This window comes from Chenopodium album, chromosome 4 (assembly GCF_948465745.1).
Source record: "Chenopodium album chromosome 4, dcCheAlbu1.1, whole genome shotgun sequence".
In the NCBI taxonomy this organism is placed as follows: Eukaryota; Viridiplantae; Streptophyta; class Magnoliopsida; order Caryophyllales; family Amaranthaceae; genus Chenopodium; species Chenopodium album.
The window spans coordinates 8,803,176-8,820,098 of record NC_137837.1 but is presented as its reverse complement, the minus strand read 5'-3'; the positions used below and the strand labels follow the sequence as shown (position 1 = coordinate 8,820,098).

General features: G+C 33.1%; 1 protein-coding gene across 1 annotated transcript; it reads right to left on the bottom strand.

Moving 5' to 3' along the window:
- Window positions 1-4,771: 4,771 nt before the first annotated feature.
- LOC145626607 (phosphoglycerate mutase-like protein AT74H) lies at window positions 4,772-9,678 on the bottom strand. The gene is made up of 2 exons (XM_081679066.1): window positions 9,079-9,678; window positions 4,772-5,598 (listed from the first exon to the last, which is right to left on the bottom strand). The coding sequence occupies exons 1-2, from the start codon at window positions 9,530-9,532 to the stop codon at window positions 5,108-5,110; spliced, it is 945 nt and encodes a 314-aa protein (XP_081535192.1). The 5' UTR covers window positions 9,533-9,678; the 3' UTR covers window positions 4,772-5,107.
- Between the last annotated feature and the right edge of the window lie 7,245 nt (window positions 9,679-16,923).

Here is a 16,923-nt window from a genome sequence, read left to right as displayed (position 1 = left end):
TTGGCCTTTCGATACAATCAAATAAAAAGCCCTAGGGGTTCCATATTCTAGGAGCCCAAACTATGTGATTGAATAAATCCTCTTCTATCTGTTGCGGATCGAGGGCTCCTTCCCCTTCTTCCCATTCCGATTCGTATTTTTCATAGAGAAATCTATGATCAAGGATAGAACAAGATCCATTTTGCATCATATCTAAGGGATTCCTTAGTTCGGGCCGAAGAAACAATGTCACTCGATCACTCTGACTGCAAGCTTTTTCTGTCCATGAGGATCCCACCAGAGCGCCTTCTACTTCTAATAGGCCATGAACTAGATAAGAATCATTCTCAACGAGTCCATAAGAAGTGATCCCGTTTTTTTCATCGGGTCCAGGTAGAGACCAAAGATCTTGAGCGACCGATCCGGCAGAACAACTCAAAAGATAAAGAAGTATCGTTAATTTCTTCATGCTCGTTCCAAGTTCGAAGTACCATTTGTACAAATAAGAATTCCCTTCGTTACATGATTTCTTCTTCATATAGGTAGATATAGGATCTATAGGGCAATTACTTAGAAGTACATTTTGTGCAACAACCCTTCCTATCTGATAGAAAGGGCTGTTGCACAAAATGTACTTCTAAGTAATCAACAAACTAACATTAAGGGGGCTAACAAGAATGCACACAAATTGTTCATTTCAGCCGCCACATGACTCAATCACTAATTGACACATTTCAGCCAAATTGGCATGTTATAGTAGGACATGTGGCAGCATATTTGCCATACTTATACTATATTTCTAAGGGCGTATTGGTACAAAAATTATAAAACCCAAGAAATATTATTCACAATGAATTGACCAAAATATCTTTCAATAATGACACATGTCCTTTTGTTGATTATCCCATCAAAAAGATACATTTTAGGTTAACCTTTAGTAGCACACTCACTATACTCACTATAAATACTCTATTTATTCCGTGAAGGAACATACATTTAGTTCAAACTTTATTAAGTCATAATAATAAAGATTAAAGATTTATTTTGATAATGACACATGTTCTTTTCACAATGATTATCCAATTAAAATGATACATTTTAGGTTAACCTCTAATAGTACACACTCATTATAAATACCCTGTTTATTCCGTGAAAGGACATATATTAATTGATACACAATTTTAAAGATAACAATGCTTAAAAGTTCAAATTTTGTCTACTTTCCTGAGTCTCGTGCCGCTAATCAAACTTTAAACAAAATCATTATTATAAAAATATTAAAAAATATTTGTTGAAAATATTCGATAACAACCGCCAAAACAAGATGTCAAAAACAAACCACGTACGGTGACCATGAGTCTCTAGTTCATATGTATATAAAGAAGAAACATGTAAAAATCTTGTGAAATCCACCATATTTGTCGTTCATAATATTTTCTCATTAGAAATTTTCAAATTTTGAAAAAGAATTAAAATATATATATATAAATGAAAGCAATTTGAAAAAAATATTAACGCAAATAAAATGGATTATAAAATCTAAGAAATTAATTTGTGGGAAATTTTGTAGATGAAGAATTAGAGTTTTGTGGCCAAAAAGCATGGGAAGAAATGGATTAACAAATCGTGGAAGGGATAAATAGTCCCAATCTACATAAATCTCCATAATTATATTTTTTTTTCGCTTTTTCTTTTCTGCACCAAAACAAAGAGAAATCAAATCAGGGTTCTCTTTATTCTTATTATAAATATGCGAAAGATAAATACGTATAAAAGCAAGGGTTTATGTGAAGTTGGGATTATTTGAACATGTTTCGTAATTTCATAATAATAAAAAGGTTTTTTTTTTTATTACTTTTACAAAAAAAAAAAAAAAAAAAAATCAAAAACAAAATTGTTTTTTTACCTCCAAAACTGGGCATTTTATTTGACCCTATGAGTCCAATTTAAGGTTAGAATTGAAAAAAATGTTCGCAAATGACTCGTTTTTCCTACTAAAAAAACCTCAATTGATGTGAAACACGCAAAACGAGGCTTTTCGATTATTTTTTGTCAATTCTGACTTCAAATTGAAACTATTGAAAAGATAAAAATAAATATCATTATTATAAAAATATTGAAAAGAATTTATTTAAAAATATTCGATAACAATCGCCAAAACAATATGTCAAAAACATTTTATAATAATGAACATAAGTATAATAAAAATGATAATATACCTGAAAGTGTTGCAAAAATTATTTAGAGTAGGGAAAAAATACTTCAAATTCCTAAAGGAAATTTGGCAAAAACTTAGAAGAATCAAGCAGAAAAAGAAGATTTAAGAGATCATTTGCAGTCAATAACTGGGTTTGGCTTAAGTTTCATTCAAGGGTAATAACAAGTTGTTTGTGTCTTTCAAGGTTACAGAAGCTATTGATGGGAAGATTGCTTTCAAACTACAGTTGTCTAGCTATGCTAAAACTAATAATGTGTTTCATGTCTCTCAACTTAAGCTTTTTAGAGGCAAGCTCTCATATATATAATGCGATTTAATAATAGTAATTATATTAATGCATTATAATATTATTTCATTAAAAAAAATACTAAATGTTGTAAGATGGTATCCTCTAAAGGATTTCTCCATTGACTAAGTTCTCCAATGTTAATCCAAGGTTGTGCTTGCCACATGACTTTTAATGCCCCATTCTCCATCCTTTTCACCCTTACTCCCTTTTTCTCACACACGTTTAGTCCCTTTTTGGTCGAAGGAATTTGGATGAAAAATAAAAGAAAGGAAATTGTTTTAATCAAATTCCCATATTTGGTTGAATAAATGACATAAAAATTTAAAGGAAATGAAGGTAAGTGGGAGGAAACTCTCTTAACAAAATTTTGGCTTTCCTTTCCTCCCAAAATCGGAGGAATTTGACTGGAAAGAGAAAAATAAAAGTAATTTCCTTTCTCTTTTCTTCATTTTCTATTCATCAACCAAATATTGGAAAATCACCTTCCTTTCCCTTCCTTTCCTTTTTTTTTCCCTTCCCATCCTTTCTCTTCTTTTCCTTTACTAATATTGAACCAAACAAAGCCTTATTGCATCCCTTTTATCCTTTTTGACGATAATGAATAATCATCCAGCTGAAATTCTTCAATTTTTTTTTTTAAGTTTGATATATCGTGTGCATATTTTCAAAGTCATTTTAGTTATTTTTTGAGTCCAATTTAGTTGATTTTGGTTCATTTTGGCTTGATTTGGTTTAACTGCAATGACTTTGTAGTTTTATAGGTAGATTTTTTTTTTTTAATTTTTTTTTTGATGTATTTCAGGATTAACAAATCTAATTTTGGTGATTTTATGGTATTACGAACCTAAACCAAGACTCACGACGATCAATGATTGAATCTAAGTTCGTTTGGAGAAGTTTTCAAATCAAGTACGTCCATGTTGGATAAAGCATGGATGTGCCTAGTCAAGAAAGGAAGTAAAGAAGCTGAGAAAAGAAGAAAAATGTCCAAGCATGTCCATGCTCGATAGAGGCACGCTCGTGCTCGAGTATGGTGTCTATGCCTTTGTGCGGGTGTGGACGTGTAGGTGCGAGTGAAGCACGATGTTGTGCAGGTACGTCCGTGCCTCATTGATGAAAAAGTTAGTGTAGCTACTGCCTCAATTTTGAGAGGGGGCACGTCCATGCCCTTGAGAAGACACACCCGTGTTGTTGCGGAAGATGCCATGGAGTTGCTATGCAGACACGTCCGTGCCTGTGCCCCAACGAAGAAACTGTAGATGTGTGCAGTCAGGCACGTCCATGCCTTATTTTTGCAGGTCTGTGCCTGGACACGTATTTTAGGAAATTTAAGATTATAAATAATTCTTTATTTTCTTAGTTTTATGGGATGAACTCTTAGACCTATTTTGCTCTCTAGAACTTAATTTCCTTTGCAATTCAAGATTTGGTACTTTCTTACTCTCTTTAATTTCTTTTATTATTAATTAATTATGTTTTCTTTGATTCTGGTTCTTGTTTTCTTAACCCGAATTGAATATGATTGATGCATGAATTATTTTTTAAAATTCTTTAATGATAATTGCAATTGACATGAGATTGTGATTATGCCAATACTATATTAGAGATAAGTAGTATTGTTATTAATCCATTGTTTTTATCGCAACGAGAGTTGGGTTCTAACGGGTTTGAATAAATCAATTAAGGGTTTGAAAGTCATCACGAGAGTAGTTGAATGAATAATTAGGAAGTTAAATGATGTGTTTAATGCCGATACCACGAGAGTTGGCTTGATTGTGATTAGAGAAACCATTGATAACTCGAGAGAGACTTTTATGGTAGGGGTAGAATGACTATGTACTGATTATATTCGTGGTGATGCTTGATCTTGGTTGTTTGTATTATCGAAATTCTCTTAGTAATTGTTTGAGTCGTTATGATTGGTTGAACCATAGTATTTTGGGATCCGACCCTTACTTGCCCTTTTACATAGTTAGTGGTCTAGTTAGGTTTACTTTCGTCAGGTGTGCAACACGCCAATCAAAGTTAAAATCCCTTGTCAATCATTTACTTTGCAAAAATTATGGATGGTAAAGCAAATTTAGGGTTTGAAAAGAGAAACAAAAGGTTGAGAAATGAGGATTTCAAATCAACATGACAAGCACGTGCTTGGATCAACGACGAATAACTTAGTCAATGGGAAAAATCCAACAAAGGGTAACTACTTACAACATTTAGTATTTCATAAGGTAGTTTTTTACAATATTTTTCAGAATGTGTGGTTGCCACAAAATATAGATTGCATAAGCTTGTCAAATAAAATACAACGTACTTCAAATGCCCATATGTTGATGAGAATATATGTTTAAATTCTGTTTCTTCAAAATTCAATCTCCAACAATGAGACATTACACAAGAAATTTTTAAATAAAATCTAAACACAGGACACTATAATGAAGCAAATTGTTACAAAGAATACAATCAAGGGCTATATAAAGGACAATATCCGATATTCAACCCCATTCAATTAGTAATTTAGTATACATGGTAAGCAGGTTGTATGAGATTATATATGATAGTTGAATAAAAGAATCTGCAACCAATGAAGCACCTGCCTGTACAAAGTATAGTAAAGGAATAGATCAACAATTGATAGGTTTATGTTCTTCATCTTCAACATGATTATTGCAGCTCTCTTTTAGTCCACCAAGTTGACCATCTTTCCCAGAATAAGGGCTGGAATCGTCATCTGCACTATGGTCTGAATCTTCTAGATGATCAAAGAAGCTATCGAGGTACCAAGTGCATTTTTCATTCCATTCACCCCTCTTAGCGTGGGCCCTCCACTTCTGGTCAGCTACCATCTCAGGAGAGAGTCCCCATTCCAGTAACTCTTCCTCTGTGTGGTTGATAGCCAGACTGTACTCTCCCCCCTCGCCTAACTCCATCACTCGATATTCACAGTTGCCTGGATTATTAAGGTATTCAAACTGTTCAACTGTCCACTTGAACCACTTCATCAAAAATACACGTGATAATAAACCATGTGTTACAATTACAAGGTTAAGTTCATGGTCAGGGTCATGCTGAAGTCGGTGCATGTCTATGTCCCTCCATAATGACTCCATGAAACCTGCAATTTGCTTAAAGCTCAGTTATATGATACCAAATGCTTGCTAATAACAAAATCAGCTGAAAACAGAAGCATGACAATTTTGGAAGTTTAGAGGGAACAACTCATATGCAAAGCAAGTTATAACAGAATGATTAAATTTGCCAAAAGAAATTCTAATTCAGCCAAGTAAGGGTTTCCAGATAGGCAACAACTATCCACAGTCACATAAATCCATAATGCATAAAATATTAAAAGTATAATAAAATAAAACTCGAGATTATCATGAAGCAGCATACAACCAGGAAAGACAGAAGCATATTCATAAAAAAGACAAACCGACCAATACACAAGACCACGATTGTGCCACATATGTAAAAAATAAAAATCCAAATTAATAGGTGGGAGACTGAGAATTGAAAAGCTTAAAGCAATTACTAGTACTCATAAGGCTTTCTTGCTTCTTAGACCACCAACATAAAACTCGTGTTTGCAGAAAATTCAAAGTAAATGATTCTAGATTGATTAATAAGAATAGTCTTAATCTCTTGACAAAAGAGAGTACAACAATGTTAGCACTGTTTCCAAATGCCTGTATTCTTTATTAAGGCTACCTTCCGAGGGAAGGAGAGCGTAGCACAATGGTCTACAGACCACAACTACCCTGCTGCCCACATTTCCCCACCCACCACACCAGCAAAACAAGGGGGAAAAATAAATATTTCCTAGTTTAGACTAGATAGTGAGCTCATTAAAAGAAATTGTTACTATTTACTTCCAGGATACCCTCAATGTTTTATTGCAGATGATAAGTGAATACCAATTTAGCACAACCCTTCTTTGTCAAAGTCAATGAATGAACTAAATGTAAATGAAAATATTAACTTCACAATATACAAATACTAAATCCATAGAATATGAAGGTTTATATAACAAGGTTTTCCAATTAACATAAAGAAACTGCAGTATGAAGTAAAGGGGTGGAGTTGGTGACCAAATATTTTCAAGATTTGAGACATGGTAGAGCTAGAATCATAGAATAACAGATTATATATAATAGCAAAATGGCTTCACGATGGCACCAAGAACAGCAGGGACAATTCAAACTTGATCAGAGCCATGCTCTGAAGAAATTTATTTTTCAAACAAGCAGCCATCTGACACAGCTTTGAGTGCTCAAATTCTTTTTGCATTGCGGGGAAAAATATTCTCTCGTGATACTTTTTTAATCTGAGTATAAAGGAAGGCAAGCACAAAGACTTGATACAAACTGAGTCTAGAGTAGCATATTGTGGAAAGTTCTTCACAAAGATACAAACTTATTACCGCCACTATAAAAACAGAGTATACTGATAAGAAAAAGGATTTGTATATTATAAGAATAAAGAGCACGAGGAAGGGAATTTGTCATCAAATAGATACATGATAAACACTATTAAGTAAGAAGTACTACTAATTGGACTCTTTCCAACTCCAGAGTTTTCCTTCAGAGTTGTAACTGTTAGATTGTTTACCCATCCTCCAACCATAAGGCACTCCATACGCAAGCAGCAGAATTGAATTATTCTACTTCATCATAGTGATTAGTGAAAGACTAATGGTTCACATCTTGATTCTTTAGTTAGCCAAAAAGTTCATCAAAAAATATAAAAATTAAAATTAAGTAGAGAAATAACTTAGTACCTCTAGCAGTCTAGCCACACAAAATAAGACTCCATAAATAAATGCACTCAGAGTCCATATATGGATGCATATGAAGTGATCTATGTAACTCGAACTTGGGTAATTATGTATGTGTTCAAGTGTCAGTTTGGCTAATTTGTGAATAGATTCATGATTCTGGCAAAAAATGAAGTGTCAATACCAATGTTGAAGTATCAATCCAATCCGGGTACTTGAGGTTAAGTGAAGAGTAAAAGTATGCAGAAAGCCAGAAACAATCTACTAGATGTCTCACTCAAAGGCATATAATCTGTACCTTTTCAAGCATAATTACTATTGTATTGCCATTACAGCTCAAAAGACCAATTATTAAACATAATTTCACATGTATAACATGATACTTCAGCACTTTGTTTGGATGACTAATTAACTATTGTGGAAGGAAAGAGATGGAATAAAAGAGAAAAGAAGGGAGGGGATGGAGTAAGTATTAAGTAAGCTAGCATTTTCCTTCCAATTCTAAGCAATAAAGGAAGGAATTCCCTCTCCTTAAAGTCAATTTCCAAAAAAGTAGTGAATCTATCCCTCTATTTCCCTCCAAATTATCATATTCAAACATTTGATATTGTCTACATTTCCTGCAAAGTGGAATATTTCTATGCATTATAAGGTTTTTCTCTTGGTTAGTCGACTATGTTCATTGTTCAGCAGAATACTCGGGAATCTACAAAAGAAAGAATTTACCTAGTTATTGATAATATATAAAAAAGAATCCGTCAATCTTCACGACACTCTTTTGTTTTTTATATTCAACAGCCACTCGCAAAGACAATTCTCCATCAATACAAACACTAACTGCCCTGGATTCCGTCAAATCTCGTCAATTTTTTAAAACAAGCAGAGAGAGTAGATGTGTAACTAACTCATCAAATACTCAAATGCACTATCTCACCAAGAGATTTCCTTAACATGGTCACAACTCATAAATTATACCAAATCTGGTAAACTGCAGGTCGTATGATCCAATTTACCCAAACAAGAAACCATGATACACTTTGATATAAATATAATTCTTCCCAATAGCATAATAAATAATCTTCAACACATAAAATTTCTTATCTTCGTTGACTTTTTCCCAACATAAATACTCGTTGACTTTTCAGATAGAAATCTCAGCCCCAGAATTAAATACAGCAATAATAATCCAAAGTCTAAATCCCATGAAAATTACATCAAACAGCGCCCACAATTCCACCTAATACCAATGAATAAGACAAGGCAATGACAAGATCAAGGTGACTACTTTTAGAAGAAAGCCTCAACCTCAACAAACATTACATTAAATCTCTAAGAACAATTAATCTCCAAAACTTTTATCACCCATTTCCTACAAATACTATCAAAACCTTCAAATCTTATAAGCTACCTACACATTTTACTTTAAACCCCCATTAACAAGGAATCAAAACCACACAGAGCAGATGTAGACGAAATTCGACCCGAGTTCTTAAATAGTAGGAGTTCCCCTTAGCTAAGACTATAAATGATCACAAACTAGTAAAACTACTCGATCACTTAATGCAATCAATATCAAAATATGTGCAAAATCTCTAAAACCCCAGAAAAATAAACACTCAAATCAAACACCCATCAAACAAAAACACCCAAATAACACAAAACACTAAGAATTCAAAGAATAAAGAGAAAGAGAGAGAAGAATTAACTATAAAACCCCAGAAAAATAAACATTCAAATTAAACACCCATCAAACAAAAACACCCAAATAACACAAAACACTAAAAATTCAAAGAATAAAGACAAAGAGAGAGAAGAACTAACTTGAAATACGATCATAAACATCAGCAGCAGATTCCCCTTCAGGAAAACGATAGAAGAACCTCCCAAATTTCTCTCTAGTTTGTTTAATAGCCATCATTCTCTCCTCAACTTGAAAATTCCCAAAATCCTGCTCTCTAATTCTACACTCTTCTCTCACCCCAATCACCCTTCTCCTCGGAAACGACCGTCCGATCTCTCGGAGAGTGGATCTAGTCCGTTCATAAGGGGACACATAGAAATACACTCTCCAAGCAGCGGCGGCATCAGCGGAGAAGGAAGAAGTGTCGAGTAAACGACGGATTGAGTTCCCAGCTTCACGAGCTTGAGTAATTCCGTCGGAAGTAAGAGGGATGCTGTGATCGGGTGTTACTGAGTATGCTTTTGTGTCGATGTTTCCTTGGCTTTCGCCGTGTCGTACTAGGATTATTCTCTTTGGTAGTTTGTAGTGTCCCATTGAAATGAAATGAGTGGTTTTAGGGGTGGTTTTGAGGGTGGTTTTGGGGGTGGTAATGGTGGTTTTGAGGGTGGTTGGAGTGGTTTTGGGGGGGATGTTGAAATTGGTTTTGTTTTCTGGGAAGAATAGTTAAAGGGGGGTTAAGGGGACTTATATGGGGTTAGGAGAAGGAAGAAGACGTGTTAAGTTTGGTTGAAGAAATAATGGAATGATGGGATGGACTATTTTGTCAATTAGGTTGGGCGTTTTTGTTATAATCGGGTTTCTGTCTGCCGGGACAATTTTTTGTACGGGGTGTTGAGTTTTGATGTGTTACGGGTACGGCTAGCGATCTCGGTAATGGTAAATGGCTTATATTTAGGGATGGAAATTTAGTTCGAATTTCAAATTTGAGAAATGTACAAATTTGACTCCGTTTTAAAAACTCGTTGTTTTAAATAAATAAATAAGTTGGATCAAAATAAGGGGTTTTTTTTAAATTCATCATGTAAATTAAATAATTAATATGGAGTATTTAGTTTTATTTTATTATATACTCCTTCCCTTTTAGTTAATAAATTCTCTCTATTATTCTCCTATCATATCGATGACCCTCTATATTTTTTCTCTTTTATCTCTTTAATTTCTACTCCAAAAAATGTTTAAGATGCCGCAATTATAAAGTGATACATTTAAAAAAAACAGAGAAAGTAATTAATTATAGTTTCTTAAGTAATGTATCACAAATACACTGATGTGGCTAATCAATTGTAATTGATGTTTGACTTAAACTTTACTCACTTCATTTCTTTTTTAAGGTCACGTTTTGGTTTTTCACAAGTATTTAGAAAAAATATTTTAGGAGCCAATACAATTCCTGTTCTTTTGAGCTTCTGGCAGAGCAGGGCTTTCACATACTGCTGTACAGAGTAGAGCATATTTTAACAGAACAGAGCAAAGCAGAGCATATTTTAACAGAACAGAGCAAAGCAGAGCAGATTTCAATAGAACAAAATAGTGCAAGACAGAGCAAAACAGCTCTTAAAAATAGGACTTAAGTAATACGGAGTACGAGAAACCAATTGGTGTAATTCTAGATATCTAGACGAACTTTACCATCACAACTTTCCATAATGCTAAGCTAGGGGTGATAGTTAAATTCGTGGGAAAGGAGAGATAAAAGGGCATATTGATGATGTGGCGTCAATTAGTAAATTTAAGATAAGGTTTTGGCTTGTTACGTGATTGAAAATTTGTACGAACTGGTGGCTCATCGTGCTGGACTAGTGGTACGCACACCTTGTGCATGCTTCAATATTCAACATGTTCGATTCTTTACCCATTCAAAAGCAACAACAATATGCTTGCTTTTCCAACCTATACATAGCATATATGCATTCTATTGTGTTGTGCACATTACTTCTATGCTTACGTTACGCAAATTAAGTGTTTACTTGTCCCTAATCGTACCTCCACCCTCACGATTTTTTTTTATTTATTTAGTATTTGTGGGTCAAATACTTTGGGAATGAGGAGGAAGGGTAAGGGATCCCCACTCCCAAAGTGTCTCTAATAGGAATTGAACCCACAACCTCAAGGTTGAAAGGTGACAATCTTACCACTAGAGCTAGCTTATCTTGGTAAATTAAGGGTTTGTTCTCATTGACTGAATTCAGCTGAAATGAACTGAACTGAACTAAGCTGAAATGAGCTGAACTGAACTGAACTTAATATTTTATAAAAGAAGGAAATTAGGAGCTGAACTGAACTGAACTGAACTGAGCTGAACTGAACTGAATTTCAACGTATGAGAACAGGCCCTAAGTGTTTACTTGGTTGGGAAAAAAACATGGAAAGTTGTGTATGCATATTTTACTTCGAAATTTTTATTTATAACAAAATGGAGAAAAATATTAGCAAGTTAAATGACCATGTGTAATTTTACCGCCTGTTATATTTCCTCTTCCTAATATATACAATCATGTACTTTGTATAGTTCTTAAAAAAAATGTGCTTTATGTTCGGAGTATTGTCGTTTCATAAACTGTACTATTTATTAATACTACGTAATATATTTCTTATGGCGTACTTCGTTGCGAAAAAAATAGCCATAAATGGTCGGACAGATAAAATTGTTGGTTATTGCCTCTAAGAGTATTCATGTCATCATATTGTAAGTCATGAGACTATGTATATATAGACGTATAGTTATTTCCAAACAAGGTCAATATGGCAAGCTAAGTGATACTAACATTTAGACCACGCTTGTTCAGCAATATATAATATGGACAACTAGCTTTTACGCCGGCTTTCAAAGTATTGACTATGCTAAAACACTTGTGTAAAAGAAAAGTTAAGGAAAAGTAAATTTATAATAAAATATTATTTTTGTAAGGTTTTTTTTTTTCATGCATAGTATTTTACAGAAAATGATAATTTTAACAATAACAACATGGCTTAAACAAATAACACTCTTAAAAGGTAAACGTTTTCACATTCCTTAAAACCACCTTTTCAAAATGTAGTCTAGAATTGCTATATTGTTAATATATTTTCCAAATGATATATTTTAATTAAATTCAACCATAATCTCCACTTTTAGTGTAGCTTGTTTTTTAACGTTTAATGTTGTAACTTTTTTCCTATTTTTCAATAAATTTAAGAGATGTAACAATTTTCTTAATAACATATCCATGCATCATGCATGATTTATGTTCTTAGCGTGTACTTGAGTGCATATTCGTTCACAAAATTGACAAATAAAGATATATAATTTGCAACTTTTTTAAGGAACAATTGGTGTGCTTTTTTTTTTTTTTTTTGAATAGAACAATTGGTGTGCTTGCTTCTAGTACAATGCAGTTGGCAACAGCGTTACGTGCATGCGAGTTGAGACCATATTATGATTAAATTCGGCGGTGCATGCAATGGTTGACTTTCTTCTCTAATTCTTCATAACTTTGTATTTAGTTGCTTAATTAAGTTGTGAACCTTCTTAGATCATGCTAATCTTAGTTAATTAACACAAATAATAAATAATAGTTTGGGTGTTAATCAAGTGACGTGCAGTGCATGCCCAATCGACAAACAATAATGATCGATTAAGGTACAAAGTGCATTATACTAATTATATGATTAACTATTAAGATGTCGGTAATTTTGTCTTCTAAAGACAAGGAAGCTGCCATGCACGTGGTTGGAATTGGATTATTGTGGTCTTAAATCTTAATGCAATTAGTCATTCACATTCGGTGTATCACCATTTACAATATCATTTAAGGTATACAACTTTTTCATTCAAGTTAATAATTTACGCTTATATTTTGTGATATTAATTTGATCAAAGTAATATGGTTAATCGCTTTACATGTTAAGTTATAATTTTGCCGTTGTCTTTTTAAGCTATATAGTACTCTGATTCGTATTATTTTATTACAATTACTTTACCGAATTTTTCCTTGGATTTTAAAAGATTGATGCATCCTACTTCCTACTTGTACCTACTTTTAGTTTAATCATCTCATACCGGTGTACAACTAATGTACTTTACCATGCACTCTTACTGTTGATTTGATCCGTATAAAAATATATACTAGCTACTTTCAATTTTTATTAGTTGTAAGCTTGTAACTTTGGAATATTTTATATAAGTATCTCACAAATAATACCCCAAAATTGCAACTAATAAAAATCAAAGTAGTATAAATGATAGAAAATAGTGGTGGACTGGTGGTTGTTGATGTAAAAGAAAGGGTAGATGAATTCCCCTTTCCATTTATATAATAAAACGAATTTTAAGGTTGTGTCTTTTAACATCTTTTAAAAGCAAGATTACATTCATTGATAAAATATGGTCTAATTACAATCATTGATACATGAACGTGTCTACACAATTATGTTCATACAAGTATGAATTTTATCACCGGATGCACTCATTGACAATTTATCATCAAAATAAGTCTATAGTGACTAAGAGACTGTTCTCATAAATACGATTATTTTCAGTTCACTTCGGCTCTAATAAGTTAAGTTCAGTTCAGTTTAGTTCAGCTCCTAATCCCCTTCTCTTATAAAATATTCATTTCAGTTTAGTTCAACTCTAATAAGTTCAATTCAGTTCAGTTCAGTTCGGTTCATTTCAATTCAACTGAGTTCAGTCAATGAGAACAAGCCCTAAGTTTAGGACTTAGTTTTACACCCCTCATGGCCCTCAATGCTTCTCTTGAAAACTACAACAAATCCCAAAGTTGGGCCAGACAACAAAAGATAATATTTGGGCCAAACCCAATGGTTACAAGCACTATTACACTTTTGGCATATTGGGCTGAACCCAAACATTTAGTATGAGAAAAATGGATAAGGGAAAGGAGATGTAAACAGAATGGTTAGAGTGTTACTAAGTTCCATGGTTTGATATATTAGGTAAATATATGGTAGTCTGCTGCAAATTAAGGACACAACTAGGCCAACTAAAGGCTTACGACGTCTGCCTTTGAGTTACATATTCCTCTCTTTACAAGAGAAAAGAGGGATATCATTAATCATGTAGATGTCATCCTGGTTAGTTATCTCACTTTTTTATGTCGCGTTACTCTAGTTTGATTGTTCTACTGATCTAGTGTCTAAGCTAGCTAAATGTGATTCAGTCGTCGAATTGCAGATTGAATGTCTCAAGTTATGTTCTAGGACAGGATGGATTTTGAGTGCTAGATCAAACCTAGTGAAAGAAGCTTAAGTTACCTACAAAGATATTAGAGATTATGAGTCTTCGGTACGTATGTATACATTGAAATGTATAGTCAATATAGTTGCCAATGGTAGATATAAAGTGTAAATATACTAATTTGATGGCTTAATATTTTGTAATACACAGCAATATTTGCTAGCTTTTGTACAAGTGGAAGGTGTCTTTCTTGGATACTTGTAGGAGATGAACTTAGGTTTTAATGGATTTGTACCAATATTCCTTTTGGGTTGGTACTAACAGGCCCAATTCAATAGGACTGTATGAATTGATGGCAAATTAGCAATAATTGCCATTTTCCATCTATACTTAATAGTTAGACACAAAGTCTTATTTGTGGCTGGTCACACCGTGTGGCCAGCCACTATATATAGCGGTTACTTCGGTATTGTAATGGGGTTACTTGGTCAATATTAAGGGGTTACTCGGTTGGTATTATAGGGGTTACTTTAAGTGGCCACACGGTGTGGCCGGCCGCACACAAGACGGATGTAGCCTTGGCTTCCCACAACAATATTCTCAAATTATATCAATTTAAGCTATAGCCTTCACAATGACAAGGTACAACATTAATTTTTCTAAAAAAAGGTAATGTAAAGAAGTACTCCGTAATCAAAAGCAATTTATTTGTTTTATTGGACAGTACATGATTTGGACTTTGTAAAACTACACATACAGCTTTATAGAGCTATCAGCTATGTAATTTTACCAAAGCAACAACTAATAATCTAATATAGCTTTACAATGGTAAGCTACTAGCTACAACTACTAATAAATTACAAGCTAAGACCTCTTTTACACCATTGTGGGAGCTCTTACTATATCTCACACGTTAAAAGTGTCATGAATCTTGAACGTGGTCCGAATTCGTTGGATTCAAATCTAAACTTTATCCACGTTTTAATTTCATTTTATATAAAAGCAATAAAATAAATGTTAAAACTGTGAAGAAAAAAAAAGTCAAGTATGTCAATTACGTCGGAACGGAGGGAGTAATTAAAACCAAAGAACATGAACACTAACTCCAATCAATGTACATAATTAAGGTTGTACAGAGTAGTTTAGACCGTACCAAACCGCAATTTTACGGTTTGGTGCGGTTTGCTGTTTGAAAATTGTTGTGCGGTTTCCAAAAGACCAAACCGCACCGCAAACCGCACTTTAATGCAGTTTACGATTTTTATACTATATTTTCATTAAAATTATGTAAAAGAACTAAAATATATAAGCTAATCTTTAACTATTAGTTAATTAAAGGTTAATAAAAAGAGTTTGATATTTGAATCATAAATTAATCATTATAAAATAAAATAAAAGTTTTGTTTCAAAAAGAATAATTACAATATTAATAAATACGGTTAAACCGCAAACCGCACCGCACGAAACCGCATTTTGTGGTGCGGTTTGATGCAATTTTAAAAAATTACAAACTGCACTTTTGCGGTTTGGTGCGGTTTATGATCCAAACCGCACCACGAACACCCCTAACTAAAATTATGTTATGTTCATTGGAGTTTATGTTGTGTTATTTTTAGTATTCATATTCTTTAATTAAGTTGGTTTATGCTTAAATGTTCATTGGATTTACAATGTGTCCTATGCATACAGCTCCACCATCAAATTGGATAGGGCATATATCACTTCACATTGACCTAATAACTTAAGATTACTTAAGATTTGATGTTGGCGATTATACGTGATGTGTTCTGGTAGATTTACATAATACGGAGGAATAAATGCTAGAAGTAGGAATCTAATTAAGGGACGGAGAAAGTAAATGACAACTCATACAACTCAAATGTGGTTCAAAGTATTGACCCTCTTGAATTTGTGAGGTAAATTTTGGTTTCAAAAAAAAAAAAAGAAAAAAAAAATTGTATTGACCAACCTTGAAGAATAGTAATTAGCAGTATGGTCGGTTTTGCCTAGTTTACAACGAGTAATATTGATTGATCATATATTGCATGTTGATATCCCACCAAGATTTTCCCACCTCTTTATGGAGTGAAGGCCCCATCAAAAAGGAGGAGAAGGCGACTGATAATTTTTCAAAGGACGAGAATCAAACACTATTTTGGTAAGTGGGAGATCCCTTTCTTACTTCCAATTCCCACCAAGTACGTTTGGTTCATATCTTTTCTAGTGCTATAATGCTATCAAACAAGTTAATAGTCACCATGCAATTACGATCATGATCCATGCAAATTTCATTCATTCAAGTTACCCTTTAAGTTTTTGATTTGATGGGTCAATATATAATATACTCAACAACTATGCTAAAACAAATACTCCCTCTAGTCTAGAATAAAAGCCCATTGATCTCAAACTTAAAAAGAAGTTTAATATGATTTTTTTATTTTTTTTATTTTTTTTATTTTTTTTGTAAAATCTATTTTCTTAATTATCAAGGAATTAATCAACAATTCACTATATTTTTCAAATACTAAAATTTAATAATCAAACAAATTCATTATCATTATGTTTTTAATTTATATTCTTCAAGACATGTTTAGAAAAACAAATAGGACTTTTATTGATATAGGAAGTAATTTTCATGATCATTCTAATTTTCATGGCCCATCCTTGAAAATTTAATGTTCATTCTCATTTTCATGGTCCATCCTTGGAAATTTTGAGCAACTATTATCATAATAAATAAATAAATATT

Bases quoted from the DNA above. Each gene is read 5' to 3' on its own strand.
- LOC145626607 (XM_081679066.1), bottom strand. From the start codon at position 9,532: ATGGGACACTACAAACTACCAAAGAGAATAATCCTAGTACGACACGGC. The intron at 5,599-9,078 runs GTTAGTTCTTCT...AGCAAATTGCAG, and splicing joins TGTTTATGATCGTATTTCAA to GTTTCATGGAGTCATTATGG.